General features: G+C 38.4%; 1 protein-coding gene across 1 annotated transcript in view; it reads right to left on the reverse strand.

The window, feature by feature from the left end:
• Positions 1-22,521, reverse strand: part of CPNE4 (copine 4) — a 178,802-nt gene that overhangs the window by 17,662 nt on the left and 138,619 nt on the right. The window contains exons 10-11 of the mRNA XM_082754794.1: positions 20,615-20,748; positions 5,515-5,569 (exon numbers count right to left, since the gene is read on the reverse strand). Coding sequence (XP_082610920.1) covers positions 5,515-5,569; positions 20,615-20,748 — 189 coding nt within the window. The remainder of the gene's footprint in view (positions 1-5,514; positions 5,570-20,614; positions 20,749-22,521) is intronic.

Below are 22,521 nucleotides of genomic sequence, written 5' to 3' on the forward strand. Positions count from 1 at the left end.
CAAGACACTTGGCTGTTCAGCAGCAATCTGCTAAGGTCATTTGTATGATCGATCAATTTAAGAGTCAGGAAATCCTGGAATACATCACACCATACAAACACTGAATGACTGGTTTACATTGGTATTGGGTACAGAGAACTTTGCAAAGAAGTGCAGACTATGGTCTGTGGTGAAAGGCAACTTCATGATGCAGACTGTGGTCTGTGGTGAAAGTCAACCTCACGATAAGGAATGTCCCTGCAGAACTGTGACTGTGTCACGGGCCCTGGATTAAGTTTCGACTATGTACCTGACCCTCTGCTGAGCCCTCCTGCTTGCTCTTAAAAGCCATCCATAAAAGGAATGGAGAGAGAAATTCTCGAGTGCAGAGGTGATTACGTGTGATCAGCCTGGCATAGCCTGCATTGCTGCATAAAACACCAGTCAAAGCTTCCAGCTAAGGACACTTACTCACACTTGGCTATGTGTTAATCTTTTTCCTCTACAGGACTCCAGATAAATTATTTAGCAGATGCCCTCATGACTGTGGGATTATTAAAAGACAGATGACCAGGAAATTTTAGTACCAGGCACAGATAGTTTCTCAGGTAACTTCTCCAAGGGTTTTAACAAGAAAAATAAGTAGCATCATGATGTCCATAAGTACACCAAGTTGTCCACTACAACAACAACATTTCTGAGGATATATCAACTAAATACATGACCTAAAATATTTTTGCTAAGGCAGATTATGGCAAAATTCGTTTTTACCACCATACAGTGCTTCTATTGCCTGTATGTGTACACTGACAGTCACCTGCATACAGAAGGGCAGTTGTCCACCAATGTGACAGTATCCAGGAGACTCCTGCAGGAGTCATAGCCATACTTCCACATGTGTAGGCACAGTCAAGTGGAAAATTAACCTTGATTTAACATTTCCCTCATGTTGGGATGTGATTATAGTCACCTTCATATAGAAACCTCAAAATGCAAACCAAAAAACTTATCTTGGAATCTGGCAAATAATAAAACCCCATAAAAGTGACAGAGCAAATTGCCAGAAAATTTTTGCTCTACACAAAGGCATTTTATGTCACATTAAAATGTTCTATTTTGGCCTCTATATTTTTTTAAATCCTTTTTACTCTACTTGAAATTTCATTCCATTTTTGAAGCAAAATGCTGCTTTGACTCAGAAACGCAATGGTTTTAATTCACTTGTAAATGTTGAAATTGGATACCTCAATTCTTCTGAAAAACTAGTAAGCTTTTTTTCGTTTCCCTTCCTCTAGATTGTTGAGCTCATTTAAATTTATCTCCCTGTCCCAAACAGTTCCAGCTGTCCAGAAACCTCTATAGTGCTGATTCTGGGACTGCCTAACAAACAATCCAACAAATTCAGTCATGTGTAGGAATGCTTTCTTACTCATTCAAATGGATTGTCAAAAATCTATGAACAATAGATGCATACAAGCATAAATGCTAAGAGGCACAATATTGAACACTTGTCTGTGAATAAATTGAAAGCTATTAAGCTACTGCCAGTCTGAAAATTAAATACCGAATGCCTGCATATTTTGCAAAAGTTTGAGACACTAACAAATTTAAAGAATCATTGCTCAAAAGCTATTATTTTCAGAATGCTCATTAATCAAATAGTTTGGGAGCTGGACAGCTTGTGTCTCTGGCTAAGACCACATTGCAGAAAATTCTGCCTGGCAATGCTTGCCCATTGATTTGCCTTTGTACTTGACTTTTGAGCATGCTGCCCAGCTTCCACATCTGAATCCAGGTTGCAGGGAGAAAGTGACATTATATATTTTTTTTTTTTCTTCTTCTTTTGGTCTCTTACACATCCTTTTACTGTGTTTTTTTGCTTGTTTGTTTGTTTGTTTGGTTGTTTTTTTTGTTGTTTTGTTTTGTTTTGTTTTTAAGGTTTGCACATATTTTTGCCCTAAAGATCTTGGAATGTGTGAAGATCACAAAGGCCTTCAGCTAGTCTTAAACAGCACTGATCATAATGTGGAGACTTGTTACTATTGATTTATGCTGAGTAGTGAGTTACAGGCCTCATTTTCCTACAGCTTGTAACTAAGTATGACATGAATTAGACCCGAATCCACTACATCTACTCACTTTGCCCACTATTTTTATCAGGCTGCCTTCCTCTGGCTTTCTCTTACTCTGTTCCTGCCACACATGGGTTGGCCAGCTTTCATTTAGACTTTTATGGAAGCCGTGTTGTTTTACCGTTGTATGGAGGCTCTCATGGTTACTTAGAAACCTTTGGCAGTGGGAGTCATTTCTTCCACAGCTCTAGCAATTTGTCGTCTAGTGGAAGAAATAAAAGATAGCAGCTGCTGGTGTGCAGAGACCAACATGATATGAGCAGGTTAGATCATCTAATAAGGACTGGAGACTCGAAAGCAGGCACTCTAAATTAAAATGAAAAGCTGATTTATCCACATGATGGGGTCAGAACTTAGACATTCTCATAATGATACGGCCTGGATTTGAAGATGTGAATTATAACAGTTATGACACTGCTGTCCTTTAATAAAAGATATGTTATGTCTTGTAATAAATTTGACTGAAAGTATCAAAAGAACATTTGAACAGCAAATGATCAACACTGCTGCTGTAGTGTCTGTACTGTTTCTGTATTTTTGCAGCAGAAGAAAAGAAGTAAGGACAGACAAGTTGCAAGCACTTGTTTGTTACTTGCTACTTTTAATTACACCAGTTTCTTCACTGTTTCCTATGCATCTTGGCTATGCTCCACATAAAGCACTAATCATCGTTGGCTTTAAATTAACTTCATGATACCAGCGTAGACTAAATTATTGAAGGATTTTCAAGATTATCAGTCTTGACTTATTAATACATTCTGTTGAGGCTGACTCCTCACTCTCTTAGAGGGCATATCTTTTGATTTAGATGTGCAGCCAAAGCCAAGGAGGGACTCTAAAGGGCTCACAGAGTTTAGGTAAGATGACAGACATTTGTATTGACTGTGAAGAGAATCACAGGGAGGGATTGAACAATAGCACAGATGAGTGTTAAATCCTAATCCAATTCCAGTTGGAAGTGTCCGTGATAGACAACAAGCTAATTACTTTTCCCCATCTGTTGCACAGAAAGACTAGTCCCCCTGCAAATGTGGTTCTTCTCTTCTTCAAAGTTTCACTACATTAGTAAGCTGATGTCAGAACATTTTGTCTTTGTCATTTTTTTTGGTGGCAATTTTCCACAGTGGAGATTAAAGATGTTATTCTGTCCCTCGCTTGTGTTTCCATACTTTGAGACTTGTTTTGTTTACTCACATTCATGTAATTCACAAGCAAATAGCTCCACCTTAAGTTTATCATTACTTTTCCTGAACTTCTCAAAATGTGAAGGTCCTGATTCATAACATTTCCTTGCTCTGAAAGGTTAGTAACATACAGACACATAAGGGCAGTTCATGCTATTGTCCAAGACCCTTCATGCGTGTTTGGGCTACAAAGTTGAAAGCAAGTCTCTCACTTTCTTAGGAGTACTTGTCAGTAAAAGTATCCAAATGTCAGTTCTGCCCATGCAGTAGAAAAGTTGGTGTTTCTGGTTATAGCAAAATTTGGTTACAAAGGACCCCTGAAATCACTTTCTGGATGACATGTGTCTTTCATCTTGCAAATGAAATGCTCTCACAATCAAATAACGAGACTGTTGTTTGGGTCTAACAAAGTCGGTACATTGCCAACATGCTCATATGACCCAGGGCATGAATGCCACCAGCTGGTTACTTTGGCTGAGAAAGAAGCTGTCCTGTACTGTGAATGCTCAACTGCCATCAAGCAAACCAGTGAAAACACTTCTCCTGACACAGTAACATCTTCCTTCAAGCAGTCCTTCAGATAAATATGTCTCGTAACAGCTGAAAGAATTGCAAGTTTTCCCCTGTGCAATAAGGGTCACCTCAAAGGCGGTAGCAGATCCAGCCCCTGCCACACCACCAAGCTGGTACCTTTGTTTAGGACAATCACAACAGTACTCGACATTGTCACTAATGGCCAGTACTGGGCCTGAAAGGGCAATCTGTTTGTGATGTATAGACCAGCTCACCCAGTGAACACTGCTACACGACCACTAGTAGAGACCTATACATTTGTGGCAAAGGGATGAACATTTGAGAAGTAACTACTGTGTTTTACTAATGTGTCTGGTAGTAAAGGCTGCTAAGTGTGAGTATTCTCCAAAACACTCCCCCTCATATAGCAGAGATGGTTATCAGCTACAGCAGTTGGAACAGATACACAACAGATACAGATGTTCCATATGCATTTACCACATTAAAATTTCTGTCAATGTTCTGGAAGCTGCCTCTGATTTTGGGAAGCATTAACACTGGTTCACTTCACTGATCCTAACACTTCAGGATCACTGCACTGCAAAAACCCTGTCAGGTACAGTCCACTTTTACAGTCCACTTTTTCATAACAGTGCTTTTTTGCTTAGAAGTCAATGCTGTTTAGACCTATGTTGACTTACCTTAGACACTTGTTTGCAGGACACCTATCAAATTTGCTGTATGTCACTACTGGTATTTTAAGCAGATAACAGACCTGCAAGCCATGACAACACACTGGTACATTTTTATTCTCACCTGGCCAGTGTTCACCTCTCAGCTGCAGCCACAGCTAAAAGAAGCAACTCAGAGCATGGGACCTGGATGAAGTCTGCATGATTGCAAGTTCAATGATGCTCTTTTCCAGACAGTATCTGAGCTGCAAAATTCCCAGCTAGTTTTTGGTTACTTATTTGTGCAGAGCTACTATTCTGCCTACTCTTACTCTGCATGTGCAACACAGGATTTGAACTTCTGTCTATTTCTCCTTATGCCTTTTTCTGTTGGACGCTCCTTCTTTTACTCCACTGTCCAACTCATTCCAACACTACCAGGCTGCACATTTATGCTGCCCACAATTAGTTGCATCATCACACCAGATCACTCTTATTTTGTTTTGTTCTGCTTTGTTTAAGAATACCACTTCTCTCTAGTGTGGCTCTTGTATTTCTCTTCCTGGTATTGAAGATGTCTACCACAACACAGAAATTTGTTACTGAGCAAAGCTTTTCTATGGTCTATATCTTCAGGCAGATGTTGAATCTCTTCATTGTAAAGATGACACTCATAGACACTAGGCCACTCATTGAACCACATCTTACAAAAATGGGTTCTGCCAAAGCAGGGCTCACAAAATTTCAAAATATTTTTGGCAAGCGCTGTTCTAAAATTCAGTTCTCCTCTTGACAGACTAACATCTATTAAAAAAGCTTTGCCAATACCATGAAATATTTTGGCAGTAACACACCTATTTTAAGTTTAATCTTGATTTCTGTTTTTAGTGAGGTATCACTGGATGAGAAAACCAAATGAAACACAACAAACAAATGGAACTGCTTCCCCCAACCCTTGCTCTGCATCAAACCATTTCTCCCTTATTTTGTACCTCTTAAACCAAGGAAATGAGAAAATTTCATTTATGCACCTACTTTGTATTCTGGGGGTATCCTTGCTCCAAATCCAAAGGCTGGAAACATTTTGTCACTGGAAAAGAACAAAGAAGAGTTCCCACAGAGAAATGCATTTTGCTGCAATAAACATTTATTCTTCTGTAAGCATTGATCAAAAATGCAAAGCGGCACAATGGCACAGAAAAGTCTTTTAGGTGAAGAGTCTTACATGGCAGAATGGAAGGGTTATGTATTACAGAAGGTAGAGTGTGTGCTGGCCAGATGGATAAGCAACGTGGGAGATTTTTCAGGTGAACTCCTAGTATGGAAGTTAAAAGCACTTGGAGAACACCAATGAATCAAGATATCTTGCACTTCTCCCACAAATGCAATAACAGACCCATATTACCTCCTCTTCTTCACTATCTGGTTGAAGTGTGAGAGGGAGTTGTCTAACAGCCTGTGACAACAGATTTATTTAATATAAATATGGATGTGCTCCCCCAGCTCAAAAAATGGGTTTAGCGAAGAGATGACTGTAATTAAAAGTGTTTGCAAATGTGGGTTCTTACAGTTGTCCAGGTGCAAAACAGATTTCCTAAAATATTCTAGGATTCAGCCCCAGAAACTTGCAGTTTCTATAAGGCTTTCCACCTGTATCGTTAGTACTCCCATTAAAACATGAAATTATTTTCATCAGGTATAGATTAACTGATAACCTAGCAAACGTGGTGGCATGGTAAATTTGCTTCCAAACACTATGGTGAGGTTGTTCCACTCCAATTAGATCTGTAGAGACAAAAAATCCTGATTCAGAGGACCTGGAAGCTTCAAGGCTGTTAATACCCTTTCAGAAATGCAGTAATGTCTCACACAGCCCACGTCCTGTCAAGTTGCCTCTTCCCAGATGGCAATGTAGAAAACAACAAGCTGTAAGGAATGTCTCGTCCCTGAGTCAGCAAAGCGTTTGATCACACACTTGAGGTTAACAATTCACCCAAACATATGCTTAACTCCAAACACATCCTGAAGCCCCTTTGAAGTCACTGAACTGTGCTCCAGTGCTCTGATGAATCAAATCCCTCATAGGTTTATCTGATCCTGCTCACAGAGTTTCAGGGCCTTTGGAAAAGTTGAGTTTCTGTCACCATTACCGACACTTTCCGAAATCAAAAAAGGGGCAGCAGCTTCAAGTGACTTTGTGTAGTTCAAGACATCGCCACACCAAGTGTCAAGTGAATAACTCAACTTCCCAGACATACTCAGCACAGAGAACAGCACCCATTAAACTCACCAGGCCATGTTGTCTGGTATAGTCTGTGAAAAGCACCATGACATTTCTGATACAAGCCAGGAAAAATGAGAAAGAAGCCCCCTCCCACCCCGAAGCTGGAGTTGCCACCAACTAGAGAACAGATAGAGAAATATTCAGTAGATCACTGGGAAACAGTAATTATTGTCGTCTGATGGCTCAGCTCGCACCATTGTTGTTCTGCTACAAAATTTAGTTGCCACATAAATCTTGGGAGCACAATACTGTGTACCATATGTTACGCTGCGTGACAATGGATCTTGGAAAGGAGGACTAACATAATTTGCATGGTAATGAAACATTTTTTTTCCCGAGATGTCAGAAACAAAGTAGCTGCTGACATTTAATGCTAAACACCTGCTGATAGCTTTCTCTTTGATTAAACACCCCCGGAAGTGGGGAAGCCCTTACAAATAGATACAGATGAGATTTCAGGCACACATTTAGAGGGCAAGAAATAGGAGACCATTAGAAAAGAGTCTGAGGGGAGAAAAAACCTTGTTTTACGTCAACAATTAAGCCATGGTTGCATTAGAGAATCAAGCCCTGTGGAGCTACAATTTAATTGATCTTGGGTGAGAGCACATAAAGACTAAAACAGTTTTACTTAGGTGGAATGTAAGTAAGTGTCCAAGTTCAATAATGCAATCCAGAAAGCTGACATGGGCTGCAATTACCCAGCCTGGGAGATGCCCAAACCCATACAGTGACCACATTTGTCCTGTAAAGTTCCTTGAGTGTAAGTGTAGGGAATCTGCAGCTCCATCTTCTGTTTTGCTGTAAGTCAGAGACTTGCCCTGAGTGATAGCTCCAGCAGACTGGATTCTCCTGGTGGCAAGACTCCCACATTCCCAATCACCCAGTGTCACATCCCCAGCAGGAAGCTATTCTGCACCAGAGGGCTCTTCTACCACATCCTCAGGATGCCCACCTCCATGTCTGAATCTCCCGTATCTCCTTTTTGAGTAAGAGCCATGTACTACTACAATTGCCTTGAGACAGAGTAAAGCTTGATCATGTGCACCCTCAAGACGGGCCTCCACATGACTACATGAACTCCTAGAGAGGAGAGGTGTCCTGACAGCTACTCCTGTGCTTAATGCCTTCTCTCAGGCCACTCAGGTAGCACCATGCTCAGTGAGCTTGGCTTCCCCTTGGGAAGATCCTCATTTTCCAAACTTTATACACATAGCCCTGGTATTCTGATCCAAGCTGCTGCGACCAAGGAATTAACTTCCATGTATTCCCAAAGGTTGACCTTTAAGGGAAGGAAGAAGGGAGCCTTTTGATCATCACAAGTGACAATCCTTGCACAAAACAGATGATTATGGTATCCTCTGACAACATCTCTAAACTTGTGGCTGACAGCTTTCAGAATAAATTCCAATTTTAATGTAAACAACAGTTTTCCTCCTATCACATAAAACTAGGTGTTTAGCTAATATAAATGTCTCACTCTGAAGCAAGCACACTTTTTAATGGCTCACTGACATTCTACAAAGTAACCCTCTCTAGTCTTGAGATACAAGGACATGGGCATTGTCAAATCATTGCCCTCAGGCCACTTAAGGACTTTTGACTTGTTTTGTTTAAATGTGGCCAGAGAGTCCTTGGCACATGCAAGTAAATTGCCAGCACTGCCCTGCTGGAGACAGACTGCCAACAGGACAGGAGAGAAAGTGGAAAAACAAGGGGATTCTACAAAACCTCAGATTTATAAAATCCATCAAGAAAAGGTGGATCCTGGCAGAATCTTTACAAAATTACTCTCTTGCATTGTCTTCACACTTTATACAGTTCTGTGTTTTACACAAGTTTCCTTGAAAATTAAAACTTGGCATAACTTCTTTTAAAAAAATGAAGTACTTGACATGAAGATGAGAAGGAAAAAAAAAAAGCATTGGATTTTGACTTTTATATTTGGTTATGTAAGGGCTGTGACTAGTCATGCAAGCATAGATGTATATGACTGCTTGTACATTTTCCTGTCAAACAGGCATATATTACTGAAAGATACCAGAGACTGAACAGTTCTGGATTATACCCTGAATGTAAAATCAAGGACAGTGTTCAGGTTCAGTGTTTGTATTGGTAAATGTAAATTAATGAGCTGGATTAACGTCAGGGCTAAAAGACTGCAGTCTTCTAAGCAGAAATATAACCAGTTACAGACCCTGAGTAACACCTCAACAGTAACATAATGCACAGAAGAGAATGGCTTCTGAAAATATCCCATACTGTCCTTTTGGAACAATGCTCAGTTTTAGTCACCCATTCTTCAAGCTATCTAGTGGAAACAGAGGAAGCACAATGACAAATCAACACACTAATAGGGGCACAGGAGAGAGAGATTTCAGTAAGCTGTACTGCACAGAAGGGAGAAGAGACTAACAAAGGAAATAGTAAGGTTTTGTAAATTGGTAAGTGATACAGATAATGATATCTTGTTCTGTTTCACTTGGAAGCCAATGGTAACTGGAAGGTAAGAAATATATTTAAAGATAAGAAGACAAAAGAATGAACATTCTAAAAATCATGTCTCATTAACTGCTGGTGCCCTCTGACATAAAGTATCATTGAGACCTGGAGTTCAGCTTTGTTCTGAGGATTTTCTTTTCCTAGTAACAAGGAACAGTATTTAGATGAAATTGTTCCACTAGGTGAAATTATTTTATAATCAGGCATTACAGAGTCTTTTGCAACTTCCTGTGAAGCTGCTGGCTTAGATGATGCTGGAGATAGAGGTGGCTACTCATCAGTGTGACAACACCTGTACTCAGAAGGGAAAACAAGAGCCACCAGGACTATGTTATCTGGAGATTAGTTCCTTTTTAAAATCTAAATTGGGAATCTGATTTCTTATTGCATGGAGTAAATGTAGGGGGAAAAATGGCCTATATTTTTCTATATGCCACTTATTCATTCTGAAAAATGAACTTCTGGCTAGCCACGCAGGTAGCTTCTTAAAGAGCCTCAGCATGAAAACCTGCTCACTTTATACTAGAGCAATATAGTTGCAGTAGTTGTACAAAAGATACAGTTAAAGAGGAAGAAAAAGAAACACTGGGAATATAAAAACAACACTAAAAACTCATTTTTGGTTTCAAGCAACCAGGAATCTTAAATTGGCAGCTCCTTGAGATTCTTGCAAGGAATATACCTGTTTAGCATCCCTGGGTATTAAGCTGTCACTTGTAATTTCAGTTTGGGGTCAGAACAGAATTACCAGGAAGATATTTTTAAAGTGCAACACTAGATGCAGCAAAATCAATTACTTTGCCTTTCATTTTCAATTCCAGTCTTAAAAGAATAAACAGTGAATCTCCACTGGTCTACACGCTTTTCCAGTGATAAAATTAGATATTTTTCCTCTGTTAAAAAGAAATTTGAAATTGCCATAATAAAAGGGGAATACCTGTTATACATTTAATTGAGAGAAGTGTGAATGGGGTGGGGAGGGAGAGGAGAGGACAGGGAGAGGAGAGGACAGGAGAAGGGAAGGGGAAGGAACAGGAACGGGGGAGAAGGAAAAGGAAAAAGAAAAATGAGAAAACAGAAAATGACACAAACAAAATAAAGCCATATCTAAACTCAATTAAAATTGCAATCTTTCATGTTCAAGGAGTGATCTGGAAGAAAATGAGCTGAATTAAGTGTTTCTTTTCTAAAGCATATGAATGAATCATGTTCCTGAGTGTATTATTTAGTACTTAGAAGGGCTTGATGCCAGTAGATTCTGAATCATGACAGCTTACAGGGATTAGCAGCAGTTCCAAAGAAGATACAGAAATCATTTGAAATATTTAAACTTCTTCAGTTCCTGCTTTGCAAGCAGAGATAGGTAAATAAAGGACATGATCTGTAGGATCATATAGGGCCAAAAAAAACTGTTTGAGAGGAAGGGACAAGAGCCCATCTGCTTCACCCCCTGCAGTCCTGCACACCCACTCTCACTCCTCCCGGGTGTGTAGGGGTAGAGCCAGGCTGTGGTCCAGCTCTGTCTGCCCTCCGCCTGAGTCAGAACAACCACAAGAGTTTGGCAGCAGCAGGGTTTCCTCCCCTAAAATTGTATTCTGGAGTAGCAGGAATGAACCGATTCTCATACATCTTGGTAACAAAACAGAGCTAGAAGCATGCAAATCAATAGCGAGTCACTGCAACAGCTACGCTGTTTGGTCTGTCATAGACAGAGATGCTACACAATCATGCTGCAAAATCCTTAGATTTAAATTCATTCACTATCTTTAATTACAGCTCTTAGTCACCTTAGGGGAGCTGGAACCTGCTGAACACTGAGAAATAGATACCATCATGTAATTGGGTTTCAAGAATATGAGAGAAGTGCCTGTCTCACCTGCAAGGGAATAATTAATGAAGCAGGGGATACAAATTCCCTGAAGCTAACCGCTGAAAGGCATCAACACGAAATAACTAACAAAGCCAAGTCCAGGTACAATAGATTTAAGCTTCCCCTTGTTAACATTTGAAGAACAGCAAAAGCAGCTCTGCAGGGTAAAAATAGAAAGCAAACTCAGAAATTCTTAGACTGAGGAAAAGTAAATACAGAAAAAAAATAATCATCAGAGTTTGAGAGAGGAGTAGGTTAAGCAAAACAAAATGGCAATAAGATATATTACTTACTAGAAGAATAACTTAATAAAATGGCATATTCAGGAACCAAAATGTCATGCCTTCCTGTTATAATAACAATAAATTGCAATGACCTGATTTATATGACCCAATTCAGTAAAACTTATCTTGAAAAAGTGGAATGTCGTAAGTGGGAGTAAAGTAGGGAAGGGGATGCTGCAAAAGGCTACACTGAGTTACATTTAACTTATGAAATCCAGGCAGTTTCCAGGTAATTCTATGAATTGTAAGAGGTTGTCAGTATGTCCTTGTAGCTTCCAAAACCTTAACTATAGTAAATTGGCCATGTGGCACCATTTATGGAAAACTGTACCATGACTGACGAGGCCATTCTTACACAGACTGTAATTTTGGAAAGTTAAAACTTAACATGACTTTAAGATTTCACTAGGCAGCAGGTTGCTCCCATCACGTAACATGCAGATCATGGGGAACCTCAAACAAAACAGTGCTGGGGCCCTTCCTTCTCGAAGCACAAGCGTAGCTTTCCAGTTTGAGGGTGTACTGCATTAAGCAACCTCCAGAACAAAAGCTTTGCTAGCTAATTTTGTCATTTTTTACAAATGACAGTGAAAATGGTTGGTCAGAGACTTTTCTCTGCAAACAAATTCTATCAGAAAAATGTCTATGTATAAGGGATGTGCTGGGAAGAAGGGAATACAGGTCTGTGTTGGCATAAGTATGCAGGGAGGTGCTAGGAGAGAAATCTCTCATCAAATGTTCTCAGGATACAAATGAGCTTTCTAGGATGAGTGTAATAAAACTGTTACAGAGATTATATTGTGATTTAATGTGACCAAATGAGTAGTTGATGTAATTTTACTAAAATCAAAATGACATCCAGTCAAAATGAAGAACATTATCAAAACAAGCCTCAGTAAAAGTTTAAGTGAAATATACTGATAACTAAACACTCAGCTAGGCATCATTGAATATGCAGGAGGAAACAGGGAAATGCTCTCTGTTATCTGCTGATTTGGAATCTCTGATCAAGGCTGATTTCACATTAATTTGAAAGAGATGGTGAGAATTAAGGGTTGCCCATTTTTAACTGAGAGCGATATGATATACAAATATCCTGCTACGGTCTACTCAGGCAAAAAGTGTCCAGTTTCTCCAAAAATAAGTAAACATGCAAGAGATTTAGAAGATGGTATTCATTTATGGACTGATGGGTTTTCAAATGGGAATAATTGACAGCTTTGCTACATGCTATTATAGAGCGGATGAGTAGAATAATTACATCCTTAACAATGCAGGGAGGAAATTTACGCTTCTGAAATTGTGGAAATGGTTGTGTTGATTGCAAATGTACCAGATACCAAACTGCTGGCACATTTGACATCAGGAAAAATGGCACAACAAATTGCTATCTCCTTTATATATGCTTACGTATTTATACTTATTAATACTTCTTTGTATGAATATCTAGTCTCTACACCACTAGGTGATCTGGTATTTTAGACAGTTCGTAGGGTTTTGTATTTCAAGCCATTCTCTTCAGAAAGAGATGCTGACAGAGAAATCACAAAGGTACCAGTCTGCATAGTACTGGCAAAGTGTCAACTACTGCACGGAACAAAGCTCTTACTCAGAGGAGAAAAAAATAGTAAAGACTGCCTAGAAAAGCCCTGCAGAAGGTTCTGATTTTGATGTATCCACCAGCTGACAGAATGCAGCAGGGTGGAGGAATAGCACACAGAGGAAGAAGTTGTTTTGATAAGAAACTTGGAAGGAACTGCTCATGACTGATACACTGACACAGGCAGTGACTGCCTGGCAGAACAGGCAGTGTAAAGAAGACACAAAGATGAAAACATGGTAAGGGAAAAGGCAGAGCTGTAAAAACTGACAGTATCTGACCAGATACAGGGCAGCTGCAGATTCATATATACATGTAAGTATATATGTATATATACATATATAAGTATATGAATATGAATTGTTATGAAATCCCCATCCCAACACTGTTACAGTAGACTAAATCTCCTGTACTAATTCTTGGGATAAAAGTGGTGACTGTAGAAACTCCTCTTTGGCATCAGTCACCAAATGTAAATCAGCAGACACTGCAGAGGCAAACACTAAATGTGTGTATGCAGGTACCATATAATTGTACCAACCTAGGTCTTCAACTGTTAAATCCAAGGGTTTTCAATCCAGCTTGGTGATTAAAAGTATTAGCAAGCCCTTTTTTGCCTGTGCGGTTCTAGTTCTGGGTTATCCAAATACTTCAGCATGTTTACCCACACCAGAGATAATGCTTAATGATCAATGTAAGCTACAAGTTTTTCTTTATAGGCTATTGTTCTCCTGTTTCTCTTTTGTTTTCTGTCTATGTAAATTTGGTCCTATTAAAGCACTAAATAAAAAGATTCATGTCTTTTCCCCCATGGTTTTTAAATTTGTTTAGATATGCTAATCAGCTTTTTTGCTTAATAGCCTCCAGAAAGGTTGTTTCTGTAATTAAAGTGATAAAGAGATATGCTAAATAATTAACCATATTTTTTATTTATTGATCTGCATGGGTAGATTAAATTTTAACATCTATGGCTCTACATAGTGATTTCATTAAAATTCAATGTTGCATGTAGTGCCAGTTATTCTAGGCATCAATCTTTTGTCCCAGTTTTAATGAACTACTATTATATTACCATCTCAACCAAAGGAAGTTCCTGCTTTTCTCCTTGTCTCTGCCCAAATTACGTCAAGGTATTTAATTCAGAGCCCGCCAGACAAGTAACTCTCAGACTCTTCATCGACAAACCCAGACACAGCTTTGGGATGAATGACCTGGTAAGTAATTCTCAGGGACAAGGCTCCAGAAGTAAAAGAAAAACAAAACACACTGCAAGGTTTAAACTCTGGAAACTTTTTTTTCCACCTAAAGCCTCAATTCAGAATACAGCATTTAGTTACCTACCGACCTTTGTATCTGGGACCAGTTGTACTGATTTATACAAATCTTCTGCAGCATGTAGTGCATCATATATACTTTGTCCTCTTCCTTCTCCGTAACTGTCCACTGCTGGTTACCTCAGGAAATGTGTTTCTGGGATAGAGGGACTTTCTACCTGACTTAGTTTGACTGCCCTTAGTTTTTTCCATTCTTAGATCTTCACAGAAAGGGATGGGCTGGACCAGGAACTCTTTCTCTTTTCAAAATTTTCCTTCTTAATTTTCAAGTGCACTTTACTGCATGAAGGAATGAAGCTTTTGTACATGATTTTCAATCAGAGTGAACGCACTCCCTCAGGCCTAAAATACTGGAGAAGAAAAAATAACTAGCAAATTTTGCATTCTGTTAGCTACTGCTGCAATTCATTGATTGCAGAAGAATTCATTGATTGTTGAAACTCTGACTGACTTCAGGACTTTCCTATCTTTTGTGGAATGTGGCCAGTCTGAATATTTTAGAGATATTCTACACATAAATTATTTCTATATTTTGTGGGAGTAATGTACTTTCTGCCCATTAGTGGCCTTTGGGGATATTGCTCGACAAGTGTGTTTTACACAAGCAGTTTATTTGTTAACACATGATCTTAGCATAAATGTTAGTTTTAGGGAGCTAATTTAGTATTTAAAGACTTTATTTGCCTAAATGAAAAAGGACATTAGTGTCAGGAAATAGATAAAATTTATTTTCTACATGTTTCAAGGGCTCTTGGGAAAAAAAAAAAAAAATCAATATTTTTAAGAGTTAACACGTATTTAAAATAATTAAGATCTAACTTTTGAAATATATTTTGAATACAAATTAAATGAGGACCGATTTTATGGTATTGTTTTACAGAACTATGTAGTAGAACACACAGAAACATAAGCTGAATACATAGATCAGAACAGGGGTTGACCATCAGGAATAGGAAGCTCCATAAATATCCAGTGTATCAAATGCTTTAAGTATTTGAAAAGATACTTTAAGTATTTGAGTATAAAATACTTTAAGTATTTGAAAAGATCTTTTGTCTTTTTCAAAGTAGAAGCATTGATTTGACCATATAATAGGCAACTCTAACTTTTGTGAGTGCTTTTTATTAATCTGGTAAAGACTTCTGAATTTATGTACAAATGTGTGTGTAAAAATTAATCATAAAGATAATCCATGTATATGGGAGATACTGAACAGTGTAACATTTGGGCGTGGAAGGAACAATTAGCAGGAAAGTTTGAATTCAGTAAAACTCTTAACTCCATCTTTGTGCCACCTATACTTTGCATAATACTTCAATGTTTGCTTGAGTCAGGCTAAATTCAATGAGATTAGATAATAAGCTCTAGTGTCTGCTGAATCGGGACAGAGATTTTAATGCAAAAATAAATATTTAATGTTATATAACAAGATTCTTAATAAGCAGAAGGGAACGGTAAGCTACTAACTGCAGAAATCAGATTTCAAACAGAATCAGATTTTGCAGGTTGTGCCATGAGCTTCACTCACAATACCATCATTAAAACCTGTAATAATGTAACATAATTGAGGAAGTATTTAAGCTTTTAGCACTCTGTGTATGTAACAGCATTTATTATAAAAAGGAAGCTATTTTCAGCCCCTTTCCAACTCATTTTCAGGTTGGAAAGAATGAAAGATGAGCTGCGCTCATGGCTAGTTGGTTGTATTCCAGCACTGGTAAAACAAATCTTCGAGATCAAAGGGCCAGCCATTTTAATAAACAGTGTGCACTACTGTTATTGTGACTTATGGCTTTGATCTGCAGAGAGGGAAGCTATAAAATAGCACAAAAGAGAAATGAATTTTTTACTGCATGGTTAAGTGCTAACCATACATATTACATATATGTCTATCTAATATATATTGTACACATACCTATATATTTATACTGATATGGGAAAAAAACTCTAGGCGTATACATGTAAGTACCTTGGTATAGAGCTCTATGTGCTTACATGTGAGATCACAGCAAAACTACACCTATCTGGGGAAAAGTACTTGTTTTATCTAGAGACAGAAGTTTTCACAGAAGTTTCCAGATTGTGATACTGGGAACAGGCTTAGGCATATGCCAGTGTATGTGCTGAGGGCACATCCCAGTACAATTCGGGTGCTGGTTCTTGCCTACAAAAGCAGCTGTGCTTTACTTTGAGGCTTACAGGCATGGTCTTCCCACTGTTACTCAGACTGTGCATCCTCCTGCAGAGCACAGGAGCTCTGTCCCTGTCCACATGCCTCAGTTTCTTTTGATGGAAGCCAGGATGTGTGAAGGTGATGGGACAAGAGGTAGGCCAGGTCCTGATTTGCAGTCAGGACACAGCCAGCCCTTCTGCTGGGACGGAGCAGGAAGAAAGCATTCCCTGATTCCCCAGTTTAGCCATAGGCTTACAAAAAATTGTTGTTCTATGCTGAACATGAGCAGTTTCATGATGCAAAGGAAGAACATTTGGGGAGCAGTTGCCATGGAGAACAGGAGCCATTTAAAATTATTATCACATATCTTACAGAGATTCATGTTTTATATGACATAAGATCTTGGTTCACAAGTCTGATATTTTAACTGTTGAATGATTTTGTCTTTCCTCATGACTGGGTATTCAACTAGTAGAATCTTTCAAATACACCTACTATCCATCCTCTAAAAGTTGCATTCTCTTGAAGGGGTCCAAAAGGAAGGGTTGGACAAAACCACCTTGCAGAGTTGGTAAAGGTAAGAAGAGAAGTCCTAAGCCAGCTGTAGTGCACGAGGGGACAGCTATAACCTCATCTGTCATATACATTTGGCAACTCATTGCTCAAAACATGAAGAGGGAACTCACGCACATTTGGCAGTGATGAAGTTAACTGATTTTTTAGAATCCTAGCAAGGCTGATACTGCCGGTATGGAGAAATCACTTCATTTGACTTCTGATCCAGAGAACACAGTACTAAAATTACTGAGGTAAAGAATAAATATGGAACGAGGCAGAAGCAATTCCTTTTGATACCAAATACTTCAGTGCCCAATGATTTTTCATCATTTTCATCTGTTTCTCTATGCCACAAAAAAGGCTGAGTAGACCTGCTTAATTTCAAGACAAAATTGTAACAGTGATATAATTCTTTATATAAAAGAAAGCTTGTGGAAATGTTTAAATGGATATGTATATTTCTCACTTATTGCTTTATTATGTCCTCTTTTAACATTCATGAGTAATTTATCTTAAAATAAATTATTCTCCTTGGAGCTGTCTGCTTATTTTACCCAATAGTTTCAGTAATAAGTTTTTATGCATTTTTCCCTTTCCAGTATTTCAAACTACATTTTAGAGCCTAACTCCTTAAAACTAACGAATGTTTCTTCTTCTTTTATGATCCATTGCTGTTGTTGCTTAGCCACTGATTATATCACGTACAAACTTTATCTTCTCTCTTATGACAAATGTTGTTATAGTCTGAAACAATTCCATCACATAAAAAGTATTAAGTCTTTTGTGCCTGTGAACAGCTCTTACATTTCCTGTACCATTATCAGATTGGCCTATTCCTTCAGGACTGCAGCATTTCCACAATCAGGTAAATAATCAAAGTCTATTTCTCATTCTCTGAATATTGCTGATGAAAGAATGAATGTTATTCTTTCATGCTTAACTACGCAGAGCAGGGCTATTCATTTAACTGTTTCAGGAGTCCCTGAACCATGAAGATAAATGGCTTTTGGATGAGCAGGGATTATTCCACTGTATCAAGGGATGTGAGGCAGCACTTAATTTGGAGGATTAACTACTTAGGGTTACATTATATTAGGCTGATATGTACAGAAACCTACATTATGAGAAGACTTGGCTTGAATGTATTTTCCGTGGTTTGGGATGAAACAATTTCTGGGTACAAATTATAAAATTTCAGGTAAGAGCACTGCCATCTTTGTAGGCTTGTTTTTTAATCTTACTGAAGACATGTCCCTGTGCAAACGATGAGCATTCTGGCTCTAAACAGCCTTTAGGTTCAATGAGCCCCCGCTTTTCACTTCTGTCTGATCTTTACCTGGGAACATAAATCCTCCTTCAGCATTTGAAGCACAACTGAGCTCATTGGAGCAGTAATGGCTCTGTGCACATTACAGATTTTCAACTGAATTTGAAACTTGTTTTTTTAAGAATTGTAAATACGGAAGATTTCACAGAATCACAGAATGGTTGAGGTGGGAAGAGACCTCTGGAGATCATCTAGTCCAACCTCCCTGTTCAAGCAGAGTCCCCTAGAGCACATTACTCAGGATCGTGCCCAGCTGGCTTTTGAATATCTCCAGGGAAGGAGACTCCACAAGCTCTCTGAGCAAGCTGTTTCAGTGCTCAGACACCCTCAGGGCAAAGAATTTTTTCCACGTATTCAGACAGAACTTCCTGTCTTGCAGATTCTGCCCATTGCCTTTTGTCCTTTTGCTGGGCATCACTGAGAAGAGTCTGGGAATATTACACAAAACAAACTCCTACATAGAACCTAAAATTACTCTGTGAGAACGTTTGGTTCTCTTGTTTTCTTTAGAGAAATTATTATAAGGTTTAATTTCCAGTTTATTGGATCCAACACATGCAAGTATAAAGAAGAGGTTCTCATTTGGCATTTTTCCTCAGAAATCACTGACCATGATGAACCAACTTGTCCATGGGAATGTATTTATTGTGTCAGAACTTGAGAGCATGTATCAGTCAAACACATGCCAGAAAAGTGACACTTCCCCAGGACAAGAAAATCTGGCTTTTGTTCACTCCTAGTCCATAGCTTGTAGGGCCTTAGTTGTGCTGACTGGCAGCAACAGGAATTTTTTGTAGCACAATAGAAGTGAATGAAACTGATGATTTCATTTTAAAATGGCTATTATTTTTCATATTGATTAGAATATGCTGATTAGAATATATTGAGAGAATAATCCTGATTTTTGGATAAATATCTCCATACAGGAGGGTCTGGGTCACTTAACTATTTAATTTTCTTAACAAATGCACCTTAAGTGGTGAAATAAATAAATAAAAACAATCTGTGTGCATGAACCAGCTCTTATTTCTTATTCCTTTCATTATTTTTTAGTATACCAATCCACTGAATTTATTAGTGGATTAATTTAATAGCATTTATTAAATTAATGGATAATGACTGTGGAATTATCAGCTCACTTACAATAAAATATTAATTTTCTCAGGCTCATTGACTACATTTGACCATCAAATTCTTACAGAAATTGTATCAGGGCAGTATTTTCTTCATTCTTTTTCAAGAAGGCATTTCATTACCATGCAAATGGCAGTGCCTCTGAGCAGGCTAATTAGCATATGCGACATGTAACATATAAACCACGGAATTAAGTCCCTCCACAATTTATACAGAAAGTGTAATCAAATTTGACTGGAAATACCATTGTTTTTTTTGAGATCTGGCATTTACACACGGCAAAGTGGTGGGTGGATGTCTATTACATGTGCAAAGATGAGAAAGAATAATTGTGTAAGATACTATGCATCACCAGCAAAGAAAGAACATTTAAAGGAAATGTACTTGGTAATTAGATTAATAATGGGCAATTAATCTGATAGAGACAGACAGCCTATTCAAAAGCAACAGAAGTACATAATGTAATCAAAGCATATTTGGCCCAATTACTTGCATTTGTTTATTTATTTACTGTCATGTTGTGTGCACATATTATCAGTATCTTTTAATATTCATTTTGGAAGATACTGCAATATTTGAGAAGCTAACAGAACACTGAAAAAGACCACAAATTTAAATCTAAGAACAGACACGGCCCCTAAGCAGCTTAAGCAACTACAAATTTAGTTTCAGATATGAAATCTTGGGAACACTTTCCTGTAGGATGGCGCAGACCATACTCCCAAGCGTATGAGAAAGGACGCTGTCAGCAACTGCGAAACAGGCTTCAAGCTTAATACAAATGAAAAATCCACTCAAACATGTAATTTTGGCAGGTGGATAGAAACTCAAAACTTAGCACATATATCAGCCAAACAGCCAAAAATCAGACCTTTCATTGCCATGAAACTAATTTAAACCCACTGTCACTCTCACCAGTGTGGTATGGTACAGTAAACTTTCTGTCATGCAGTCATTTCTCTTACATGACTAAACATGGAGCTACTGCAGCTGGCAGCAGGCAGTCATTGATTTCACACTGTGAAAACACTTTCTAAAGACATCTCTGTTATCAAATGTGGTTATTTACCTGTCATAGTCTTGGCAAATCTCCCCAACAGCTACCAAAGCTTTCAAGTACTCATTGGGTTGATAGGGGTGGATATAGTGCAGTGAGCAGCTGTTCCTAGGATCACCATTGGATGCGGTGAAATCTATAGCTACCTGGAATAGAAGAAAAGTCAATGTGTTGTGGTGCTGTTCTGGGAAAGAGTATAGCCACACGAAACATTTATCTTTACCAAAACCAATTTTCTGCAGAGACTGCAACCTTAAAGCAAAGGTCATTTCGCAGTGTACTTAATCAAATTTGAATGAGGATAGTAGCAATAACTATTTCTAAAAGTATACAGCAGCTAATAAAATAAGAGTTAATAAAACTAAAATGGTATAACTAGAAAAAAAAAAAAAAGCTGGATAATTATTCAATGTGGGGAATTATGCTCTAATAAAAATGAATCAAATTATCTCTAGGTTCTCAAACTTAATTAAATTATTCCAGCTCAGGTAATGTTCAGGACATAAACGTTGTGCAGCTAAAACGTCCCTAGAGAGTTAAAAATTCTACTCAAACTATAAATCAAAACTCCATTCAGGCACATTTCTTAGCTATTTTGCACCTTCTTGTGTCTGTAATAATATTCTCGGTGACTACAGTAAATACTCTGGTGGATTTTTTTATCTTCAAAGCATCTTCTAAGTACTAAATAATTAACCCTCCCAATTACATGGATGATAGCAACCTTAAAGGTGAGCTGCAGGATGAAAATACAGCTTGAATCCTGCACAGATTTTTGTGTTGAAAAGGCTTATGGGAGGTTGTGGGAAGCATTCAATGCCAAAACAAGTATATTAAAGAATCCTTTTAAATTTAATTTCTCCATTTTAGAATTCTGTTTATCCTCCTCACTGAAGAGATAATCTTGCATGCATTTTTCTGTGATATGACTGGCACGGATTGGAAAGCTCTTTCCTGAATTTGTGATGTTGCTTTCAAGGAATTCCGAAGAGGAGCATCAAGAAAACCATCTGGTCTCTTAGAGGGAACAAAGCCATTTACAAACTTCCTTACAATCTTGTTCAGTGACCTCTTCCTCCAAAAACCCTGCTATATCTGGATCTTCAATAGCTACAGATGTACTGAATTCAGTTTGTAGTTCTACTGTGCAGTTGAAATGTAAGGGGCTTGCTGAGGGCTGCAAAAAGAACTTTGAAAGTCCCAGCTTGCCTCTGCGAACGTGCACCTTCCCCAGCTGGAGTCTGCTTGGCACGGGGAAGACTATTTTACACAGCTATAAAATGAAAATGAAACATGACATTTTCATTCTCCCTTAAAAAAGACACAGTCCTGAAAGTTTCTTGTTGCTGTTGCTAGAAGCTAAAAGAGAAATATCATGCTGCATCAACTCAATATGGCTTTTCCCTACCTTTTCTGATTTTCCACGGCTAACTCTTGGCTGAAGAAAAACATTTCTCACTGGGCTCTAGTTAGCTTGCAAATCCCTTTGTCATCTTGATCAACTACAAACCTCCCATGCTCCACAATGTGTCAGTCAGGAGATGTAAGCTTGATCTGGCTTGCAAACAAAGTAATCTTTCACCTCCACTCCCCTGCTCATTGCTCAAGCACTGGAGCAGTAAGCCTGGTAGTTTTCCACATAGATCTTTTTCCCAAAGTGACAGCTTGATTTAACTTGAATAAATCAACGGGAAACCCCTGATGTTTTAAACCCCCTGCATGCATATACGTAACTATCTGTGCCACAGCTGTCAGAAATGAGCAAGAAACTCTAGAGGTTTGTGAAACCTAAGGTAAATACATGGATAATTGAATGGATTAGCATAGTTTTGGGGTGTTTATTTAAATGCTCATGCTATGAATGTTCATACTCTGATGCACTATACTTGATTTTGATCCAAAATTTGGTTCTCTAAGGA

The sequence above is a fragment of the Aythya marila genome (assembly GCF_965140915.1).
Source record: "Aythya marila genome assembly, chromosome: 2".
NCBI lineage: Eukaryota > Metazoa > Chordata > Aves > Anseriformes > Anatidae > Aythya > Aythya marila.